At 38.5% G+C, this 23,372-nt stretch overlaps 3 protein-coding genes across 4 annotated transcripts; 1 reads left to right on the top strand and 2 right to left on the bottom strand.

Annotated features, from left to right (window-relative positions):
* Positions 1 to 6,231: 6,231 nt before the first annotated feature.
* On the bottom strand, positions 6,232 to 7,452 carry LOC128737708 (WW domain-containing oxidoreductase-like). Its single transcript, XM_053832404.1, has one exon. It carries the CDS (start codon positions 7,450 to 7,452, stop codon positions 6,232 to 6,234), a length of 1,221 nt encoding a protein of 406 aa, XP_053688379.1.
* A 2,733-nt stretch (positions 7,453 to 10,185) lies between these two features.
* Positions 10,186 to 19,333, bottom strand: LOC128737683 (WW domain-containing oxidoreductase-like). 2 transcript variants are annotated; one of them, XM_053832377.1, is made up of 4 exons: positions 19,227 to 19,333; positions 18,963 to 19,164; positions 11,609 to 11,776; positions 10,186 to 11,550 (listed from the first exon to the last, which is right to left on the bottom strand). In XM_053832377.1, exon 4 carries the CDS (start codon positions 11,467 to 11,469, stop codon positions 10,249 to 10,251), a length of 1,221 nt encoding a protein of 406 aa, XP_053688352.1. In that variant the 5' UTR covers positions 11,470 to 11,550; positions 11,609 to 11,776; positions 18,963 to 19,164; positions 19,227 to 19,333; the 3' UTR covers positions 10,186 to 10,248. The 2 variants fall into 2 exon arrangements, with proteins under 2 accessions (XP_053688352.1, XP_053688353.1); XM_053832378.1 differs by having other exon boundaries at positions 18,963 to 19,242.
* LOC128737684 (probable inactive tRNA-specific adenosine deaminase-like protein 3) lies at positions 12,099 to 21,364 on the top strand. Its single transcript, XM_053832379.1, has 3 exons — positions 12,099 to 12,232; positions 12,292 to 12,357; positions 20,132 to 21,364. The coding sequence occupies exon 3, from the start codon at positions 20,201 to 20,203 to the stop codon at positions 21,335 to 21,337; it is 1,137 nt and encodes a 378-aa protein (XP_053688354.1). The 5' UTR covers positions 12,099 to 12,232; positions 12,292 to 12,357; positions 20,132 to 20,200; the 3' UTR covers positions 21,338 to 21,364.
* Positions 21,365 to 23,372: the final 2,008 nt, after the last annotated feature.

Raw genomic sequence — 23,372 nt, 5'->3', positions numbered from 1 at the left:
ATTAGAGCAGATCAAAGAGTTCCAGGACTCTCTTCTGCTGGTGTTCATTGACTTCGAAAAAGCATTTGACTCAATCACGAAAACATCTAGGGTGAACTTAGGCATAGAGGAGCTCCAGATAAGCTAGTTCATCTCATCGAGGTTCAGTATCAATGAGATACTAGTTGGAGCTGTTGACAGTACGCCAAATCGAGGCTTGCCTTGGAATTCTCTAACGATGGAGCAGCTAAATGATCTTGACCTAGCCGATGATATTGTTCTGCTCGCACAAGTCCGAATCGATATGTGGAGCAAACTGGATGACCTGTCCGAGAGCTCCCAGGTAGCAGGACTCACACTGATCTCACAGTGAACAGTGACAATACCACCAACTTCACAGTAGCGGGACAATAAGTTGAGCAGGTACTAACTTCTAATAGCATAGAGTCGGGGTGGCTCTTACCGTATCAAAAATTCTTTTTCATTGTACTCACCCCTGGGCTACTCATCGCCAATTCGGTTGAGGAGGTAGAGGTCTTTCAATATCACGGTAGCCATACAACGCCCGATGGTGGTACCAAGATTGATATAGCCACACGGATCAGGAAGGCTAGGGATGTCTTTGCAGCTTTGTGGAATATCTGGTGCCAAAAAAGATCACCTTACATACCAACACTTGAATTTTCAACTCAAACTTCGAATCCGTATTACTTAGGGTGACTATATCAGTCCAATTAAAAATCAGGACATTTTTCGCCCAAATATGCGGATGAAGATTTAGATTTGACAAATTACCAACCTAGCGTCTCTCTCTCTCCCTATGTTTAGATTACTGAAGAAGGTATTAAGAACTTGTCTCCAATGTACTCGACCTAGGCTACTCGTCGCTAATTCGTTGAGCGTCTCGACACTCGCAAGTCAGCTTCAACCCAGTTGAGCTATCCAGTACATAGGGTTTCTCTATTCCTGATATCAGTGCTATATCCTTGCACCATGGCTGGACCAACGAAGCCTCCCGACTTTCCCCAGGGGTACGATGCTCCGTTTTTAGATCGGCGTAGATTGCCTCCGCCGTCTCAGGCAATCCTTTTTCCACACTCGAAGTCTCCAAAGCTGACTCCGGCTGCGAACGTAAGGGTCCGGTTCGGCGACTCCATCATATAGTGGTCCGATGAGGTCGTTTATCTCGGACTCGCGCCAGACAGGCTGCTGATCTTCAGGTCTCATATTAACAAAATTATTAACAAATGTAGCATACTCGTCCGGTCCTTGTACCCGATGATATGCAGAACATCCAAATCGACCCTGGTGAATCGGCTGGCTGCCTACAAACAAATTTTCTACCCGGCGATAGAGTAGGCGGTCCCGGTCTGGTCCGGCTGTGTTAGGACACACAGGCTGCAGCTTCAGCGCGTACAAAATAAATGCCTAAAGATGATCCTGAACCTACACCCCTGGACGAGCACAAGCGAAATGCATGAGTTCGCTGCCCTGGACACCCTGGAAAAGTTTGATGCATACAAATTAGAATACGAAGAGAGGTGTTCCCGCTCAAGTTTTGAATTCATTAGGTTAAGGCGTCAATTAGTTTTAAGTTGGATAAGTAGGTAGGATATATTTTAATAATTCTAACAAACAAAAATGTTTCGACGTTGAAAATTTTTAGGTTAATTAAACAGGCAAAGTCAACGGGAAAAGCAAGATGTATAACAAAGATGAGAAGCAATATTTTAATGCTAAGCACTTAAAAATGTTTATATTGAAAGAAACAAAAACAAACAAGAAATACACATGAATTTAGTCAAAAAAAAGCCTCCGTCGTCCCAAGGTTTTTAGTAATGATGTCATGATCATGGTCATGGTCTGCTTGTTTGGTTGGAGTTGGTTACTTTTGTTGAAGATCGCTCCTCTTGTTTTGACGCCCGCTCACACTTTCAATAGCGATGGTAAAATAGAATACGGGACCGTCCATTGACTCTTTCGATAGAACTCGGGAGTGCTACCGAAACACGCGTGTAGAACATCAGTAGCTTCAGGGAAGCTATGATTAGCCGTGTTATTTAGTTTGTCCGGATAACTGTTCTTGTGCACTAACTGTCATAACTCTTTGCGCTCAACTGTAACGTATGCTGCCTTGAAATCCACACTAATATGATACGGGGGCATATTGTACTCCCGACATATCGGAAGGAATTGTCTGAGTGTAGAATAGTTATAGTTATTCACGATCCCTGTCCTGCTCCTGACGCTTTTTTTTCTAAGGATCATGGTCAATTCACTCCGCTCGTCGACACTTAGCCAAATTATTCCTAGTTTTTCTAAGCTTTTTCCTCTTCATCGCTTGTACAATCACATCACTTATCAAGGTGAATTCTGATCCTAGCTAAGCTAAGCTAAGATCTCCGTCGACGGAGGACCGTCGGTAGTCTTGAGCGCACTAGGTAATGATACATTCTAATATCCGCACCCCGTAAGAAACGTATGTTGGTATTTCAGAAACACCGTTGATGAGTATTCGATAGATTTGGTTCAATGCTGGTGGCCTTGTGGATAACTTTGCAAGAAAAAATGTAAAAGTAATTCCGATCACCAGGCCTCTGGGAAGCTCTAAAGTTATCGATCGTCTGGTGTGCAGGCTATGAACCCGATAACCGGTCTTTGCTACCATTGGCGTAGCTAGGAACTTTCCCTGGGAGGGGCCTAGGGGGTGCCTTCCAAAAAAAATCACTTTGTATGAAAACTTATATAAGCGCCATCGTCGTCATTGTTGTCAGCAGCATAGAGCCGGAGTGATTCGTGCTGTTTCAAGCAATCGTCTCCATTCAATTCGATCTTGCCACTCGTCTCAGAAGTCGCAAATCACTTTCGACCTGGCCGAGCAATCCTGCACGTGGAACCCGGCATCCTTACGACGCGTCTGGACCAGAGTAGCCTACCGACTTTCACTAGAAGCCTCCACCACTCTTCGCTTTCAGTTTGTACAAATATCCGCTTTACACTTTCACTTTACACTTTACACTAAATTTACACTTTCCGCAGCATCCCGGCTTCAACTTCGTAAAGAACTATCGATCTCATAATGGTTTTGTACATTGTCACATTCGTACGGCGACGATCGTAGCTTCTTGATCGTAGCGTTTTGCGACGCAAAGTTTGGATCACTCCCTCAAGAGCGATGTTGAATAGCATGCAGGATCAGCCGTCACCTTGTCTCAACCCTTCCTGCGCCTCGAAGGAATTCATATGTGTCTCCAAGATGCGCACGAAACATACACTCGATCCAGTGTAACGCTGATCAGTTCAGTCAGTTTATCCGGAAAACCGTGTTCTTGCATTATCTGCCATGGTCTCGATCGACTGTATCGTATGCTGCTTTCAAAACAATAAAGAAGCGATTCATGGGCACGTTGTACTCCCGATATGCCGACAAGATCTGTCGGATGGTAAAAATATTGTCAGTAGTTGCACGAGCCCCGTTTAAGTCTGCCTGGTAATTCTCGACGAAACTAAGTGCTATCGGTGACAGCCGGTGTAACAAGATCTGCGAGAATACCTTGTAGGCAGCTTTACCAACGCTGTGCCTATCCTTCTATTCATTTCCATCGGTTGCTTGTCCTCCTCACAAATCTTAAAAAACACCCAGTTAGAGCCGTTGCCAGCGTTTCTCGGACTCTGCCGGTAGACGGTCCTTACCAGCGGCTTTATTGGACTTCAGAAACTTGATTTCTCGTTTGATTTTTTAGAGATCAGGTGCTGAAATATTGCTATCTTCCATGGACACTCCCAGGTTGACTTCCGTTCCGCCTCCTTTTGCAAATTTGCCATTGAGGTGTTCACCGAAGAACTGTTCCCACTTGAAGACCATCTCGCGCTCGTTTGTGATTAAATTCCCTCCCTCGTCTCTATCATATGCCAGGTTTCGTAATTACTAAGCTATTGATAGTCGTTTGGGTTGTGTGCGAGAAAAATTAGGATCAACTATTTTTGGGAACATGCACGCTGAATTTTTTCCGGTTTTCAAATTCCAGCGGTGAAAATTTCTGAAGGGAGCCAGGTCCCCTAGGCACCCCCTCTAGCTACGGTTCCGGAACCTGAACAGAGCCAAATCGGACCGGAATAAAATCTGAATAACAAAGTTCGGGCCGATTTTTAACCGGAACCCGAACTTTAATTTTCGTTCCGATGTCGAACACTACTTTTGTGCTTGGTGGCCTGACAACTGGATATCAAGCGGGAAACTCCGTCATCCATGTCAGCAACGGATGATAGCAACAGAAATTTGAGAACTTAGGTGGTAGTGGATCAGACATGCCTTGTGTAGAGGAACGAAGGAGATCTGCAGAGAAACACACGACTGGAATCCGCAAGGATAACAAAGAAGAGGCAGATCCAGAGACTCATGGCGACGTATAGGCTATTGACGTGAACCTGTCATGGCGATAGGTCAAAGCCATGGCGGGCAACCGTCGGCAATGGGGATCTCTGATATTTTCCTTTTGTTCTACCGGACATGGACCAATTAACAAACAAACCCATGTGCTTTCTGGAAAAGTGTTGAGCCGCAAGCCGAAGTGAAGAGCCGACATTGTAGAATTGTAGCGCTGCAGGAGGTTCGCTGGTAAGAAACGATAGTACGTACGAGGCGAATCAGGTGCAGGCTGAAAACCGCTTTAATGAAAAATAATAATGATAATACGTCCTAAATATGCCTCAAATATGACTTAAAGGGCTTTTACTTTTTTTTTTTAATAATGATTATAGTAGAATTAAATGGAAAACAATCTTTTACTCATAAGATCACTGTTGGAGAAATATAATTTTATATTATTTGTCCTGAAGTTACGGCCTCTGAAGGGAAACAATTGTCAGGTTGTTGAATCAATTTTTGTAACACTTTCAAACATGGAAGAGTCTAGAAGCAACAAGCTTCATGAACTGAAGATCCTGCGAATAAATTTCAAGAAGATTGCACTAGAAACCACAACCACAACCGCAAAAAAAACCTCTGAAACCCATGAAGAATAAAAATGCACGGGCGAACGTAGTAGCGGTTCCAGTTGATCGAGAAATAGCATTGATCAATTTAAAGGGTGCTCCGTGGTAACAAGTTGGAGTGTATTTTGAATTCTGAAGCTAGAAGGCAAAGGAAGAAAAAATATGTTGTCTATTAACAGGCTTTCTACATCGGTATTCGGTAAGTATTTAAAGCACAAACCATTGCAAGTGCAATCGGTGCGGGGTCGAACCGTTACTAGAAAAGTGACTATAGGACAAATTCAATATTTTCTTGGTATTAAAGCAGGACGAAATCGAATAAAGAATGTTATGAAACTGTCTCAGTTAGCTTTTATTTATTAAGTTTTCAGAGAAATATAGGATTGAAACAAAGTTTTTAATGTTTACAAAAATATTGAAAATATTCGTTTTCATGTTTTTATGGATTGCACACCAAAGAGACTATCTTTTCTTCTGAAAAGCTGAGCATAACGTAACGTATCAACAATTGATAAATTCAGAAAATAAGTTAGTTTTTAAGATAAGATTTTTTTAAAGAAACAAAGTTACGAGAACGCAATGGAGACGCATGGTGCAATGAATACCGGATAGAATTCATGAATTCAGACGAATGCATGCATGGAATGCATTAGAGTTCTATGCGAGCTCAATTTTGATAGGAAAATTGAAATTTGCACAAAAACTAGGAATAAATGAAGTAATAAACTCATTAGAGTTTAACCATCAATATAAAAAAAAGAAAATATCAAGAAACTCAGATTATAAAAAAATCACGTCTTGTCTTACCCTGAAGATCTATAATTTTACAACTTTCATCTCTTCGTCTATTGTAAAGACCAGCGTTATAACAAGTTTTTGATTTTTTATCACCTTTCACCAATTTTTTATCACTTGAAGTGATAAAAATGCAATTATTTTCTGCACGAATTAATTGATGGAAAAATGAGTTGAACGATAATGACGCAAACACAAACATGATTTATGCGTTTACAATTTGACCACGATTTCACTACAAGCTTTCCATAGTACAGTATCTTCGCATAATTCGAAATTCTATATCAAAAACGAAACAAACCATGAAGTAAACCTAGATGTTGAATTGACTCACAGGGGTTCTTTCAAAAATCGAAAACAAGTTTGTTTTCTTCCTTTGCTAAGTGTAAGATATTATTTAAATCAATTAATCAATTTGTGGTTTCAAAATAGAAAAACAAAGTTATATTCACGCAATCGAAATTATTGCATAGCTCGTTCAATGCATTGCTCGCTGAGATCCCAAAGAATTTTCTGCTTTTTACTGTTTCTTGTACTATTGGCTGGGCCATAAAGGAAGCAATTATTAAAGTAAAGTCCAGTTAGTCCGTTCAGCTCGGGAGCGGCGGCGCAGTAAACGGTAGTGCTGGCAGCTTGCTGTACGGATTTGGTGAAAGGTCTGATGAGCTGGAAAAACAATCTATAGAACCACCAGTTGCGATTGATCTCCGTAGCAACTAAGCTACCAGGATGAAGAACGAATACAGAAATACCCCGATGTTTCCAACGCCTGGCTAGCTCGAACGCAAACATAATATTGCATAATTTAGCATCGTTGTATGCATTCATGCTAAAGTATGCTTTTGGTGGGGCAGCCAGATTTTCCATGTTTATGTCGCTAGTACGAAGCATGCTGGCGCGATGCAATTCAGATGAAACTACAATTACTCTGGACATGTGATCCAACGTATCTGACAGCAACATGGTTAGATAAAAGTGCGACAAATGGCACACTTGGAATGTTGTCTCGTAGCCATCTACAGTGAGGTGTTCTGGGGCACCGACCACTCCAGCATTAAGAATAAGCATGTCAATATGTTTATACTGTGCTTTGACGTTATCAGCAAATTCTTTCGTTGCACGAAGACTGGCTAAATCGAGTTTAATAAATTTACATGCTTTTCCAGCTGATAATTTAATCCTTTTAATTTTAGCAATAGCTTTGCCTGTTGTTGATTCATTGCGACAAGCAAAAATAACTTCACATCCATGTAAAGCCAGCGATAGCGCTGTTTCATATCCAATGCCTGTGTTTGCTCCTGTAACTATTGCTACTTTTCCAGTGAGATCTTGGCCATCGAGCACTTCAAGAGCACTAGTAGTACTATTGAAACGTTGTCGGAGTTGCCCGATTGTTTGAGGATCATCTTCAATGGCAGAAGCTAGTCTTGGGTCCACGTAAGATTTTTCCTGGGTAGCTTCATTAACAAAAAGGGGCTTTCCGGTTTCTTCTTCCACCTGTTTATTCCAACCTTCTGGAAGTTCGCTGGAAACACGTTTTATCTTCCCAGTGCAAGGATGAGCCAATTGAGTGGCGTTGTCTTGATGGTTCACGTAGTACACAAACCCATCCTTGGTAGCCAGCTCTTCCCATGCTGGTGGCAATTCATTGTCAGGATTAGCTTCGGGAGCTGAAACAGACATCGCACTGGACTTTCTCTTCAAACTGGCAAAACTTGACTGCCATGCTTCTGCAAATTTATTTTCAACAATCAGTTCAAAAAGCTTCGACTGCTCGCATCCCACCTGTTGGTAAAATTTCTTTCGCTGGTAGCAGCATAATTGCGTGTTCAGTATGTAAGTACGCTGCTGGTAAGCGAGCCTTAATATTAAAGTTCATCTAAACGATCGCGATTGTACATATGCATGCCACAATCGGATAAATTACAACAAATGTGATCGTTACATAATGTAGCGTTGCTAGACTAAATTGACCCACACTCTACACTTTCGAATATCGTTGCAATAATTTAAAATAATGGAACCTTTTGCTAAGTATTTATTCTAGTAATTACTATGTACTTGCTCTATATAGAAAATTATTGTTTTACAGTCCATAGCTGCTTTGAAGTACAACTCGCAATGTACCACCGGTACCAGTTACGTTCGAATACATTACGTTTCATTTGGTAAGCTGTTGCAGTTAATGCTTATTGCTTTTGGAGTTCTGGGTTTCCTTTTCCTATACCGTTTCAGACATGCCAATAAACTTACCTTTTGTAATCATTTAACAGAAAGAACATAAGAAACAAAGTTTCGTTTGTATTTTACTTCGATGATTCTATCTGCTAAATTCTAACCAGATACTAATTTTGCCTCGATTCGATCGCCTATTTTGTCCTCACTGACTAAACCTTGTTGCAAAATTTGTTAGTATTTCGATTTAGATTTCTCAACTGTTTCGGGTACTGTAATTTTTATTTTTTTTAAACTTAATTTACTTTCATATGTTATATAGCAACCTTCATTTAACTTTGAATGAAACTTTCAACGTGAGCATGTGTTCAGTGAAGGAAATCATTCTTTTTAGTAAGACAATTATAGTAATATAGTATATATAGTATAGACAATATAGTAATTTTTTGTTTTACTTTGTTGGAAATATTCAAAGTATGAAATAAAATAAGAAGAATTTTCCAATGAGGAATATAAATCATATTTAAATTGAGGTTTAGAGGTAAAACGTTAACATTTTAACGTATTTTTCAAATTTCGTTTATTTGCATAATTTAACACATCTAAATAAATATTATACCTAAAATTGTTCAGTTTAATTTGAATCAAAATACTATTTAAGACAAACGTTTGCAATATTTTAATTTAAAATAATTATAAAATGAAGGACACTGGTAAGAAGTAAAAACAGATGAAGAAAACTGTTACACACTTAACTTTCCATCACAAAAGAAGTCGAAAAACAAAGGATTTGGCACATGAAGCTATAGTTGCTCAACTGAAAACTATATTTTATGCGCCACATTGCTCATGAAGAGATGAAATCCGTCTATTAACTGTTTAATCACACTCATGGTCCGCTCAGAAGGTAATGGACGGATACAACATTGACAAATGTGTTGTACCGTAGACAAAGAAATAAGCAGTAAAAACAGAACTACTCGCAACTCTTAACATTAAATCAGTCAACCGTATGGTTGCACAAATAAGGAATCAATTGCTGCAGTTTTTTTTATGACAACGACCTTAATAGAGTCATACCAGGACAAAGGATTTATGTGTTTAGGAACAACAGTGGAAAGCGTTAGTGAACATGAAATTGGATTCAGCACGTTTGCATCATTAATACCGAACCATAGTAAGTGTTGTGTCTTGTTTTCCCCATGCTAAGCACAAGAAATCAATATATACATTGTAATTACAATGTTTAACACTTTAGGTTCTCAAGATGATTGTGTTCGTACAAGGTACGAGAACATTCAATGCTTCATGGCCAAATATAGATTTTTGTTTAAGAGTAGCTTATTCAACTATTGTGTATCTATTGCCTTTGGAACAAGCGTTTGATAAGACTTTGTATAACAAACATATTCCTTGGGAGCCTCAAAAATACTCATTCAACTGAGACTGATTACAAACAGCAATTCGAAAGGTTGATGTGTAAATCATCATTAACATCAAAATATTATTATCTCCGTGAAATTGAAAACTGTCCCATAGTCCCCGTTTATCGCAAACTTTTTAGAAAAACTTAAGCAGCACAAGGTCATATGACCTTTGCGAAACCAAAAAAAAATACATCATTGATTCCGAATGGCTTTGCAACTTCGCGTGGAAAAGGATCATGTCATGGAATTGCCGATACATTGAAGCCAATGGCCACAAGACTAAATTTATCTAGAGAATACGAACATCTGGTAATAACTTAATACGATTGGACCAATATCTTATTTAAGAGATGTTTAGATTATCGCCTCTATTCTACATACCGATCGGAGCCGGATCCGATCAGAAATTGTACTTCGATCGGCTTCTTTTTTTCTGCCATGAACAGATTATTTTTATTTCAACTGTTTTATGGTTTTCACTTTTCATTGATTTTAATTTTTTCTACAAAATGCCAGAGTCAGAACTGCCTATTTATAGTCAGAACTTGTGGTTTCAACAGGATGGCAAAATTGATTATTGGTCTTGGATGTTGAAATTCTTTTTCTGGAAAATCAATGATCAATGATTCGCAGATAACCAAATCCTGATAAGATTCATTAGTTGATTTCAATATGTATGAGTCATTTGAAATGATTAAATTGTAGTTCAATAATCGTAATGATGTGTAAAAAGTTTAGTATACCTAACGAAGGTAATAAACTTTAGGTGGAATTCTTCAAAACTTACATAATTACAACAGGCTGTAGTGTTCGAGTAAAATATATTATTGATCAAAATAAAAAGTTATTAACAATTGGTTAAGCAAAAAGTACAAAACTATTTGGAAATCCGTTCGATCATGCTTTCGCTAAGTTCCCACAGAGCTTCTTGCTTGCGTTCGTTCTTCGCACTTCTGGCAGGCTCGCAAACGTAGCAATTGTTGAAGTACAGTCCAGTCAGTCCATTCAGCTCGTGTGCAGTGGCGCAATAAATAGTCGTACTGGCAGCTTGCTGCAACGACTTGGTAAATGGTCTTACAAGGCCAAAAATCAGCCTATAAAACCACCAGTTGCGAGAAATATCCGACGAAATTAAGTTGCCGGGATGCAGTACAAACACAGAAATGCCACGAGTTTTCCACCGTTTGGCAAGTTCAAACGCAAACAAAACATTGAATAGCTTTACGTTGTTATATGCAATCATGCTCCAATACTTATTGGCGGGCAGTGAAAGATTGCTTTCGGTTATATCACTAGTGCGAAGCATGCTGAAGCGATGTGATTCGGATGAAACTATAACAACTCTTGAAGTATGGTCGACAATATCTGATAGCAAGTTGGTCAAATAGAAGTGTGACAAATGGCACACTTGGAATGTAGTTTCGTAGCCATCCTCTGTTAAAGAGTGAGGTAAAGCAAAAACCCCAGCGTTGAGGATAAGCATATCAATATGCTTATATTTAGCCTTAATTTGTTCCGCGAATTCTTTCGTAGAACGCAGGCTGGCTAAATCTAATTTGAAAAATTTACATAGTTTGCCAGCTGATTCTTTCTCGCTTCGAATCCTGGCAATGGCTTGGTTCGTTGATTTTTCATTACGGCAAGCAAGAATTACTTCACATCCATGTAGAGCTAACGAGCGCGCGGTCTCGAAGCCAATACCAGTATTGGCGCCAGTAATAATTGCTATTTTCCCACTAAGATCACGTCCATGCAGTACTTGAAGAGCATTCGTACTACTATCGAATCGCTGACGCAGTTGTCCAACAACTTGGGGAGCTTCTTCAACGGCAAAAGCTAGTCTAGGATCACTGTAAGATTTTCTCTGGGTGGCTTCTTCGGTAAACACAATCTTTCCGGTTGCTTCCTCCACTTGTTTAGTCCAGCCGATCGGTAGATCACCGGACACTCGTTTCATCTTTCCGGTACGGGGATGGGTCCACTGAGTTGCTTTACTTTGATGGTTTACGTAGTAAACAAAGCCATCGGTGGTCGCTCGCTCTTCCCACGCAGGAGGCAACTCGTCCTCGGAATCCGAATCGGGAAGTGGAACTGGCATAACACTAAACTTTCTCTTTGGACTAGCAAAACCTGACTAGTTGACTGGCTAGTTGTATTATAACTAGTAAAAGTAGCTGTACTGAAATGCGATTGAATATTTACATCAATGAAATGAGCAATGCATATTGCATATATACCTTACTATGTACAGCTTCGACGTAGTTGATGGAGATGGATGGATGAATGGAACAAAACATTGAATGGAACCGGTGGAACCCGTGAAACCAATGGAACAGACGGAATCGCATGGAAACGGAACAGCAAACGAAACTAGAAATGCTCGCAGAAACAGAGATACGCAAAAGCTAGAGCAAAGCAGACGGAAAGAATAAAATGAGAACAGTTTCATGAACATAATTATTATTTTTTGAGCATAAAAACCATAAAAACTGCTCATAAAATCTTAGAAAACAACCGCGCGTGTTTGAACCTTGAAGAGTTAAAAACAAATACGCAAAAATCGCAGTTTTTTTAATTTCGCAGTCGCGATTTTCTATTCGTTTCTTTAATTTGTTCAATCTGCACCTCTGGTATCACTGGTATCTTGACAACAAAGCAGCTGACAACAAAATAACATTTTTTGCTTTGCTTATCGTGCGTTTAGCTTTGACAGTTCCTACAGTTCATGTTACAGGATTTCGTGTAAGCCTCTGATATGGTATTAGCCAACAAAACCACAAAAAAAACCTCTGATAAGCCGATAGTTAGCGCAAACACATTTCGAAATATTTTCTACCCTGACGGTTCCGGTTGGACTAATGGTACTGTTTTAAGCGTTATTACAACAGTGATACACTATATATTTTTACTTAAATTTTAGTCGATTAGACGAATGCTCTCGAATCGCTGGACTTCTGGTAGAAGCAGTTCATAGATAAACCATATTGTAAGTATTGCAGTAACAGTACAGCGCCTATCAAACTAGATTTTAAATGAAAGAAGCTTTGAATAAATTAAAACCAATTGCATGTGCAAAGCAATTAGTTGTGAAAATGTAGGTACAGTAAAGTTTACATAAATAGCAGATTTAGTAATCCAATTATATAGGATCTATTGTTAGGAAAACAGTGATAATTAACTCTGACACTCTGTCGATCGTAACGGTAATAAACTATCGGTTCATAACTTTTTTGTGCCATTGGTATTTTCGGTTACTTAGGAATAGAGCCGGCCGAATTAGTAAAGATCTACAATATCTAGCTTTACAAGTTAACTTCAATTTTCGTAATATTTATTCAATAATTTGCAAATGTTGATATTGGCATTTTTGCATTATTACTAGTTCTTTTTAACGTTTACATATAAATTTATTAGGCATAGATTTAAATGGCTTGCTTATCAAGCGGTTTGTACTAGATTAACTTTTTACAGTTTAGTGTAAATAGAACCCAACGTCTAGTGAAATTAATCAATTGTGTGAAAGTATTCGCTAGTAAAAGTGTCTCGATCTAACAAGTTACGTGACGTTTTCTTTTTTTTTTATCTTATCTAATTTAATGCCTTGATAGTAAAAGAATTATTTATATGTTAGTGTATTAAACTTTTAAGAGTGAGCAAAAGTAGGATGACTATTCCTCTATTCTATTCAGCTCCTAAACATTCAAACTAGTAATTTTTTCAAGCTTTGGGGTCGTGAATATGGCTGCTTTAGAAACTCAATAATTTCATAATTTCATTTGAATTTTGAAAAAATGGAACCATGTCATTTCTATTAATTTTGCTATGACATCGAATGCGATATTTTCAAATTCGAATAACGTTAATTAAAAACGCATGCCTTCTTTCGGAAATTGAACCGCCATCTTCCGATCCATCAGCACTCACTGTATGATTTGCGAAGCCAGTGTCGTACCCTTAAACAACTTCAAAATAAAACTGTCTAAAAACTGTGAACCTAATGAAAATTTCTAGTGGTTCTAGTGGTTTGATGAGGAAGACCGTTATTAAGCTTGAAGTAGCTCAAACTTTACTTTATGTAGCTTTGATTGCTTCAAACCAGCCAATGTTGTTCATATTGCTATCGGTTTGCTAAAGCCGCTAAGGCATATACCGTGGACGCACCAAATTTGACGCAGGCCCAAAATTGACGCACTTTTCAGAAATTTGCTATAATCACTTACCTTTATTAATATTTCGCAAAAGTGTACCTTTGATACCTTGTTTACACTTATGAAACGCATTCGTGCCATAAAAAGCTTTTGATTGGTCATTTATATTGTAAATAAAAAATAAACAGAAAGGGCGTTTGTTAGATGATCCATTTTTTTCCTACCATAGCACAAACGCTAAAGAAACACTCAACTATGTTTTATATTTTTTACGCTTAAAAGTGCTTTTTTGTTATAATGTCTTCGAAAAATGTTAAAACTTAAGTATTATTAATATATTGTACACGTTATTCGAACTCTAAAAACTTTTTAGCTTATTTCTGGACAAAAATGCTTTGCGTCAAATTAGGCTCTTAGTATTGCTTATTATTTACAGAGTAAGATATAAAAAGTATGTCATCTATTCCGACACTAAAAATCTCGTAAGTCACCAAGAAAGGTATTCGTTCATCAGTTTACCGTCTCATTAGGTGTTACACAGGCCACGGTTTGTCAGAAGAAGCTGCAGAAAACACTTTCTCAGGGCAAACATATGGTTTTAGCGTTGGAGAGGAGGTCCTATAAACAGTAAATGACTTGTTTTGCTTATGAGAAAAATCAAGTTCCCCAAACAGGTAAGCAATCAAAAATATTGGTTTAGGTCAAATTAGGATACTTTTTTCGCTTGTCTGGCCGATCTAATTCTGCAGTACCTGCAGTTTCCGGTAAGCGGCTAATTTAGTTTTTCCTGCGACACCGTGAATCTTGACACTTTCCTAGCTGTCGTTCAGAACAATGTACAGCTGTTTTAGAAAAGTCATTTCATTGTTAAACACAAATTATGGCAGATTTTTGAATAGCCTGGCTGTGGTTGCAATATAAACATATCGGCTGTCCCAATTCTCCCGACGTTCTCGCAAAAACTGGGGTGAAATATATCCACACAAATAACGAAAACCTTGTGTAACTATTTAAAATAGTGCGCAGTTATCTAAAATACAAAATACATCGTCGTTTTTGTTAAATTATACTAATTTTTCCAGAGCGTCAAATAAGGCACGTTGCAAAATTCACGCGTCAATTTAGGAACCCCGAGCGTCTCACAAAAACTTGACAAAATATAAAGAATTCAATGCATATTTACTGTTTGTTTATTTTTTACATATTCTTTGCTAGTCTAACTATTACCCTATTACTGTGCAAAACCTTGACTTTAATGGCCAAACCGTCATTTTGTAATTAATGTTTAAAATTGAAAATTTGCTAACCGCGTCAAACTTGGTGCTTCCACGGTACCTACATATCTTTTTAAAGTATTAACACAGAGAACAGACTACCAGGTAATTAACAAAAAGTGTGTAAAAGGTTTTTCTGTAATCTACGAGTAATCCTTCAATAGAGCACCCCTCGAGCCCTAAGTGGCAAACTAAATTTTGATGTCGCTGCCATCGCTGCTATGTAACTCCAGCACAAAGAAATATTGATAAAGGTACATGGATATTTTTGATGTGTTTGGTAAACTATTTCTGGAGGGCGCTACCGACAGATTTTACACACAAAAAATCGATTACTTCCTTCGAGCCTGTTAATCTGTTCTCTGTGGTATTAATTCACAACAGAATAATCGAAATATCTCCTGATGGATTTCGCCTAAGGCATTACGGAAACATGTTTTTTATGTAAACTATGAAATTCTTCATAATTTTTTCAAATTGCTTATAGTTTACTACTATTACCTCAGACAAACAGACATGACTCTTTGAAGAAAATCCCGCAAAAATATTGTTACGTATGTTTTACCCACACACTAGCTCCATCTATGATCAACGTTCCCAAATATTAGCTTACAATAGAAGTATCCTTTGGACGAGCAAATCCTTTTTAGGTGACGTTCTCCTCCTTTCGTTAATAGCGCCACTTTAACGAATACGCAGACATTCTCAACCAACATTAAATTTGAAATGACTGTTACAGCTTGTGAAGATTGGGACCATTTGCGGAACCAGGGGGGGTTGAGCCCCCCCTAGGAGACATTTAGCCCCCCCTAGAAAAATTAAGCTGGATTTTTAAATTTAAGAAAAAACTATCGTTAGATAACTTTACATAATAAAAACTTGAGAGTAATTTTTATATGCATCACTAATTAAAGTTCCCATGCATCAATGTACATTTAATTTTAATATGCCAAGGAAATAAAATGGTCGAAAAAAGCCGGGGGCTATAGCCCCCCCTAGAAATGAGCGCTAGTTCCGCCAATGATTGGGACAGTGAGTTTTTGTATGTTAGTCGGTGCTATTACCATAACTGGTACAGTAAAATGAATTGTTCCTTAGAGTACCGCCAGAGCACAAGCGACCTGCGACGCGATGCGACTTTTTTGCTGTAGTTAAATATATGCTCAGCTATTTTTCGCCCGAAGACTGTACATTTAGCGACAAGTGACCGAAGTCGCGTCGCGTCGCTGTCGCTTTTACTCTCTGTGGGCCCTTAGCGCACTGAGTGTATGCGACTGGGACGCTACGTGACTTCGCTTACATGTTGCTAAATGCACCCATGCACCCAATAGTCTGCAACACCTGTCGTTCAAATACGGAAAGTGCACGTATGTCTTCCGTAAGCAGAGTTACTGTCTTAAGTCCGTAGGGGACTACATCGCACGCTATGTCCGAAGGCACTTGTTAATGAATGTGAGGTCGGAATGAGCAATTATACCAAGTTTGGTTGAAATCGAAGGTGGTCGATTATAACGGGTAAGCTCACTTGAGAAAGAATAACCCCTATATAAACTTAAAAAATGAATTTTTCAAAAAACCCAAGATAGAATATTTTAAGACCTTTTTTAAATTATTCATTTTGAGCAATGCTAACATCATGCGAAGATAAATCTGAGGTGCAAGAAAGTTAAATAATAACCACCTTCGGACTTAGCGTGCACCGGTCTGATTAGTGTTTTGTACATCGTCATCTTTGTGCGGCGGCGCGTGCTCCTTCATCGAAGCGTCTTATTTTGAATTTTTCTTTTATTTTTTTACCTTTGTTTTCGATTATAGTCACCCGGGTCCACGGCGTGAGAGGGGTGAATGCCAATCACTACGCCGGGACTGACCCCACTTGAAGCGTCTTATGGAGGTAAAATTAGGCTCGACTTCCAGCTTGAATGCGTCTCTTTACTCGTATTGTTGTCGGTGGTGACCAGAGATCCCAAATATACAAACTCATGTACCATTTCTAGTTCATCACCGGTCAATAGTCACTAGTCCGCAGGAGGTAATCGTTGTTTTCTCTGGAGCCTCTTCCTATTATATATTTGGATTTCGACACATTGGTTTGTAACCCAATTCTCCTAGCCTCCATTTTTAGTCTGACTTAGATTACCTTCATCGTTCTAAGGTTTCTAGTAATGAGGTCAAGATCGTCTGCAAAGGATAGGAGTTGGATACTCTTGCTGAGGATCGTTCCTCTCGTTTAGATGCCGGCTCGTCGGATCATACCTTCAATGGCGATATTGAATAACATACATGATGCGTGGGCACGTTGTACTTCAGACATTTCTGGGGGATTTGCTGGAGAGTAAAAATTTGATCTATAGTAGCACGGGCCCCCATAAAGCCCGCTTGATATTTTCCTACGAATTCTCTTGCTATGGGGGACCAGGCTTCATTCTCTGTCTTTTGCTCAGTAGATGCTCATTTGACTAAAGCGCCTCAACTAAACCGGGTGAGCTGGGTATTTTTTTCTGACGAGCTCGAGAATTAAGTATATGATGGTTTGATCACTTTGACTCAATTTTGATTCAGTGAACGTTCACTAGCTCTTAATGAGCTAGTTGCATTGTAGCACCGTGAATATCAAAAGAATCAGGAAAATTTTATTCAGCAAAATTGTAGATAGTAACTAGTTCTACAAGTGTCCCATATATAACTTTGTCAAATTTTGCTCGGCTGAGACGGTACTAATATTTTTTGAAACGATGGTTCTACAATTGATGGAGGGACGGTAGGGGAAGGTAATGAAAATTATTTGGGAGAGGAGTGGAAAGGAAGAGGGGGGGGGGGTAATAGGTAGCTACGCTTAACAAGTTGTCGTTGTGACTCCTACCTTTTGTCCAATGCTGGAACCAAGCTTGGGAAGCTTGCTTGGGTCGAACCAAGCTATAATCAGATTCATCAAAAATCGCCAATTAAAATCTCATAAAAAATTGAAAAATTGATATATCAAAAAACGGCTACGTAACAATTTAAATAATTCATTTTTACATGCTGAAAAAAAATTTCAGCCAAATCGGTCCACTAGATTCTGAGATACACGTACCGGCAGCTGAATAAACAAGGTTTCGAGAAAAACGCGTTTAAAGTTTCGTACAGCGATGCACTTCCCACAATATTTGCCGTAAGTTTTCAACGAGATCAGATATTAAAAAATCCTGTTGGCATGACATTTCTGAAGGGTTAAGCGTCTCGAAAATGCAAAAAAATAAAATTCGATTTTTCCGACTTTCCAGAGTAAGGTCCCCCTTAAGCAATTTTTGCAACATGCATGCACCCAAAACACACATACTTGTGTTCAAAATCACTTACAGTCTGTTTTTTGGAATTTTGGAAAATTATGTATAAAGCTGACCGATAAACCGTTGGAAAACTCAATGAAATAAGGTGAACAAGCAAATTGCTTTGGCAAGACTTACATCAAGTCTGTCGTTATTAAAATTCATACCGACTTCGGCAATAGGGCAACCAAGCTATTTTGGGCCCTTTGTTTGCTTGTACATAATTTGATCACTTTCATTTGATTTTCCATTTGAAGTATCCTAGATAAATACGAACAAACACAAGGTCTAAATATAGGTTGGATAACCTAAAGGCCGAACGATGAAGAAATGGTGAAAAAATGTAACCATCATTATACATTAGAAAATCATTAGATTAGTTGGTTGACGGATACAATTTTAACGCGGGAAATGTGTAATAGCCTGAAAGGGAACGATGCTTCTGTGTGTGCAATTTAAAATTATTTATGTTCAACTTACAAAAACACTAAGAATCGAAATAAATCGATTTATTCTGTATTACGCATTTGTTGGTGGGTTCTGAACACGTGGCAAAAATCATTTTGCGTCTCAAATTATTCTGATATTGACTTGGCTGTGGGTTTGCGTAATATTCACCGCAACTAGTGCAGTTGAATAAGTGCAGGTTAAATTGCGCCGTTTAGATTGATATGTTTATCTGCTCATATTGCAAAAAATCAGGTTTATGGTTGCTTCCAGCAAATTCTCGATTTGCTCGTTTTTCGATTTTTGCATTCTAGTGTTGGATTAAGATGAAGCTTTTGTAGTCTCAAGGTATTCTAAATTTTTGACCCAGTGCCTGTCGCTCAAGATCGCCCAGGGCACTAATTTCCTTACTTTCATTTCCAGTTCCTTAAGTGTAGTTGTAGAAATAGCTGATACGGTGGTGCCGTTGTGATTGAGGAATGCGCACTGCAGGGAAGGGATGTCACCTTAACCGGTGTCTTTTAGTTATAATCAAATTGATCCACCACAAACTAGTTATTTCCATAGTGTTTCTTCGCGCGCTCTCTCTCTTCTCCCGATGACCATGTTATATCTGGAATAAGCCGAGAACTAGTATTTTCACCGCGATCAGTGTACCTGCAGGTTGGTGCCTACATGTAGTTATAGGTATTTGTACTATTAGTGCAGTGCTGTATGTATGAAGTAATCAATGAAACCTGCATAGGTTTCTGATTGAACCTGTACTGACTGTTCAATGCTGGTAAGTGAGTACTGAACTGAACTTTGTTGAGTAGCGATAAGATATGCGGTTTTGCAGTTAATTAATGTTCAATAGAGCTCATGGAACCCATACCACTGAAAAAGACTGGTATATCCCGTATGAAAATGAAAATAGATGTATGGAAATGGTTTCATTATCAACTTAGTATGCAGCTTACTGCAGAATGCATATCTAATTACATTTCCAGTGAAGTGTAAATCAAATTTATAACTATAATTAAAATCCTGGGTAATTAAAAGGGTTATAGGTGTTTACTATTCTTAAGTCACGATTCATTGATTATTTTATTAATAAAAATTAGCAATTAAACGGGACAATAAGAACAACTACCTATATTTTCATGGGATGTCTTACATAATAGCATGTTTTTAAGTATCACTTTATTATGCAGTTTTAACATGTTGACGGCCAAAACGACGTATAGAGTATAGACTATTACGTGTGCAAATTTAGGATTGATTGATCTTTTTTAGTTCATTGCAATATTTTTTTTGAAAGCGCTTCTAAATCGATCCGCAGAGTTTCTTTTAACAAAGAGGAAAAGAAATATAATACGAGGTTTTTAGCGTTTATTCGTAGTCATCCAGACAAGTTTTTGCATTTGTACAATTAATACATTTTGGATATACTATCAAATATAACTTGCTTTTATATAATCTCTATTCACGTTTGGAATATTTAAGCTTAAATTATTGTATACAGAATCAACACTGTTTAGCACTAGCGCAAACCAGCGTGTTTTTCCACGAATAATTACTTGTGTAACTTCTATTTGCAGGTACCGTCGGCAATTTGAGTTTCTACTGACTGTTTTCTTAATAACAGTATCGAGTAACTCTCGCTCGGAATGAATGATCTGGGACAGCCCGCATCAAAAAAGGCACGAGTAGCAACTGATGGCAGTGACGGTCTAAGTATGATACAATCCATCCTATCGGACGAGTTTTGTGAGCCACCCCGTATGGTAGAGGTTTATGTTGGCCGCATTCTCAACGCAAGCCACACATGCAAATTGATAGCAGAATTGAATCGCTGTTTGCCAATTCCTCGGCTGCAACATTTGAAACGCGTCGGTCGCGATGGAATGATCATTCTCGCAGAAACTATCCACTTACAAGAGGTGTTGAATGCAAATAAACCTGATGATGTTGACGGTACGAACAGTGTAAAAGGGACCGATGCGAATATAAGTGGTAGTTTAGCTGCTTATTTTAAGCTAAAAAATGTTGAAGCTGAGCTGATCGATAATCTTTGTCATAGCATTTCTAAACGTGAAGTTGCTCTAAACCAACCTAAACTGAGGTGGCAGTTTGAGATTGCAAATTTACGTTGGTCTTGTAAGTTTCATCCAGACAAATATTTGGAGTCTTTATATACGAATACAAATTTCAGCAGCACCGAAAGGACTTATCATATAATGATGATGTCTGCGTGTTTATATCTAATGAAACAGTTCGATGGTAACCCATTTGGTATATGTGTAAATCCAAAGATAAATCGTGTAGCTGCTATCGGCATGGGTCAAAGTGACCAGCACCCGATGATGCATTGCCCCATGGTGCTGATTGATAATGTGGCCGTCTCGCAAAATGGTGGTGCATGGCGTGCTGTTTGCCAGCAGGCTTTACCAGAAGAAAGTAAATTCGTTTTTAGCGGAATCGAAGCAGAATACATGCGAATCCTAAACGATAAGTTTAACATAATCAAGTTTGGGGCACAACCAGTCCAAACAGAAGCTGTAAGCGAAATAGATGTTACACCACACGAGGACAATCTTGCCAAGTACGGACCTTATCTCTGCACTGGTTACGATATATATTTAACGCACGAACCGTGTGTTATGTGTGCGATGGCATTAGTACACAGTCGAGTGAGGCGTGTATTTTTCCACTTTAAAACTAAGAAAGGAGCCTTGGGATCTATCACCAAGGTTCACTGTGTGAAAGAGCTAAACCATCATTATGAGGTTTTTCAAGTAGGCTGACTAGTGGAATCACCGTGTAACGTAATCACCAATACATGCTTTTACTGCCGAAGAGACCTATCTTTTCATTTGTTTTCACCCAATAAGTCTTTTAAATATTATCTTCTAGTTAATAATTTTTCTGTTTTTTTCAATTTTTTATTTGCACGTCATACATAGGTTCAAAGTTTGAACTACTCTAGTAGAATAATGGCAAAGTACAGGCATATACTAGGTAGCAACCATTAATAGTTGTTTCATCTTCGTTCTGAAGCAACTATAAAGTCAAGCAACCGTAGTGTGATATCACCAATTGAGGTTAATTGAAGTGTACAATCCGTATTTGAACAACTCGTCCATCACCATTTATTTCAACGTAGTCTCAATTAATAGCTTTCATTCTAAAACTGTTTAGTTCTGATGCGTTCGTCACTAGTGTGAGAATTAGAATTTTATACACAATTAAAAAAACGTGCTTTAGTGCGCTTGGCAGTACGAAACAGCTTACCTTCGTGATATCGTTGAATAATAAATTAGTTAAATGCAAAGAGATATTGCATTCATTTTACTTCAGATGTGTGTTACATAACCACTATTTTGTTGTTTTATCGGTGCCACATACAGTTCGATTTAATTTCTTTACCGCTTCGTTCTTCTCACAGAATGACATTCATGTAATTACTCTTGATTGGTTAGGCCTTGTTTTATGAGATGAAGCGAGAAAGATTCAGCCCACATAAAATGTTAGTGAAGGGCGCATTTTTCTGTTCAAAATTTTTGATCTCAGTCTCAGCACAACAGACTAGAGTTAGGTATTCGTTTTGTCTTCTGTACAAAATATACAAAATGAATAGGAGAACCGATAAAAGAAACTAGTCACTTATTGTGATTGATAGTCACTGTACAATTTAATTTAGACAACGAGGCGTCAGAGAATTTTATTTGCGGTTTCTGTTTGAAATTGGTTCGGCACAGATCGATTCAGCCGTATCGTAGTAACAGATGTTTTTGTTTGATTCTTTATTTCAGAGGCTTTCAGCCTACGGTTGATTTGCCTCTTCTGTTTTCGTTCAAACGTAGCGAAGTAAAGAGTTTCCCTAACACCTGGTGGACACAAGAATGTTGGTTTGTCCACGTGGTTTATGTATAGCTACTTGATACTTCCTTCTTTTTAGTGCATATCAACTCATTCTCTAAGGGCCGATCTTGTTTACTAGATCTGGCTTCACTTGACCGATTTGCCTTTGCTGGCTAGTTATTCGGTATTCTTGTAGCACGTCCAGCCTTTTTTTCTTTGTTTATATTATGTTTGTTCCGCAGTTGGCTTCGCCGGATGAAGATGGTTTAACAAACCAATCATGGTACTTTCGAGTCTTGGCTGAAAGAGACTGTTAGAATCGATAGGATCGTAATCGTAGCACTAGCCCCGCAATTGTACTGTACTCTAACATGTGGCTGCGAAGTCTGTCGAATATATCTACTGTGTTTGCTGTAAATCTGCACAATTTTATGGTTTATTCTTCGCCTTCATTTGCCATCTTTCTAGATACAAACAAAGATGGTTCTCAGCATTCGTAGCCCGAAACCTTCAAGCGCACACGGGTTCTCTTCGAACTCAGTTCATGTTTCACGTCCGTGCTTAATAAACTCATGTTTTATTTATTTATTTATGAAGTCGACATCAACAGACTATAGTCCAATGATGGTTGAACAAGTTAAGTGAGGTAGGTTGGGTTGTGGCTGAGAGTCTCCTTTTTATCCAGTCCGCTGTGGTTCAAAGGTTTACCAATATTTACGATCCACAGGGCCTGAGAGGAGAAATGAGTTCGAATCCGGTTATAATTGGCCTAAATTGGGCACACAACTTCTTAAGCGTTGCTTCAACGACTCTTCGATCGCCCAACGAATTTTCCGCTATTTCCGCTTTACGCCTTGCCCTGTTCTGTTTGGCATTTGGTGCATTGAAAGGTATTTTCAGCATCGAATTATTCTGCAGTTCCTTGGGACGTACGTTTAGATGAATCACCTTCAGAATAGCAGGACAATTAATTTTTCC

The sequence above is a fragment of the Sabethes cyaneus genome, chromosome 2 (genome assembly GCF_943734655.1).
Source record: "Sabethes cyaneus chromosome 2, idSabCyanKW18_F2, whole genome shotgun sequence".
Lineage (NCBI taxonomy): Eukaryota > Metazoa > Arthropoda > Insecta > Diptera > Culicidae > Sabethes > Sabethes cyaneus.
Note: the sequence above shows the minus strand (reverse complement) of the source record. Positions and strands in the feature narration are given on the sequence as shown.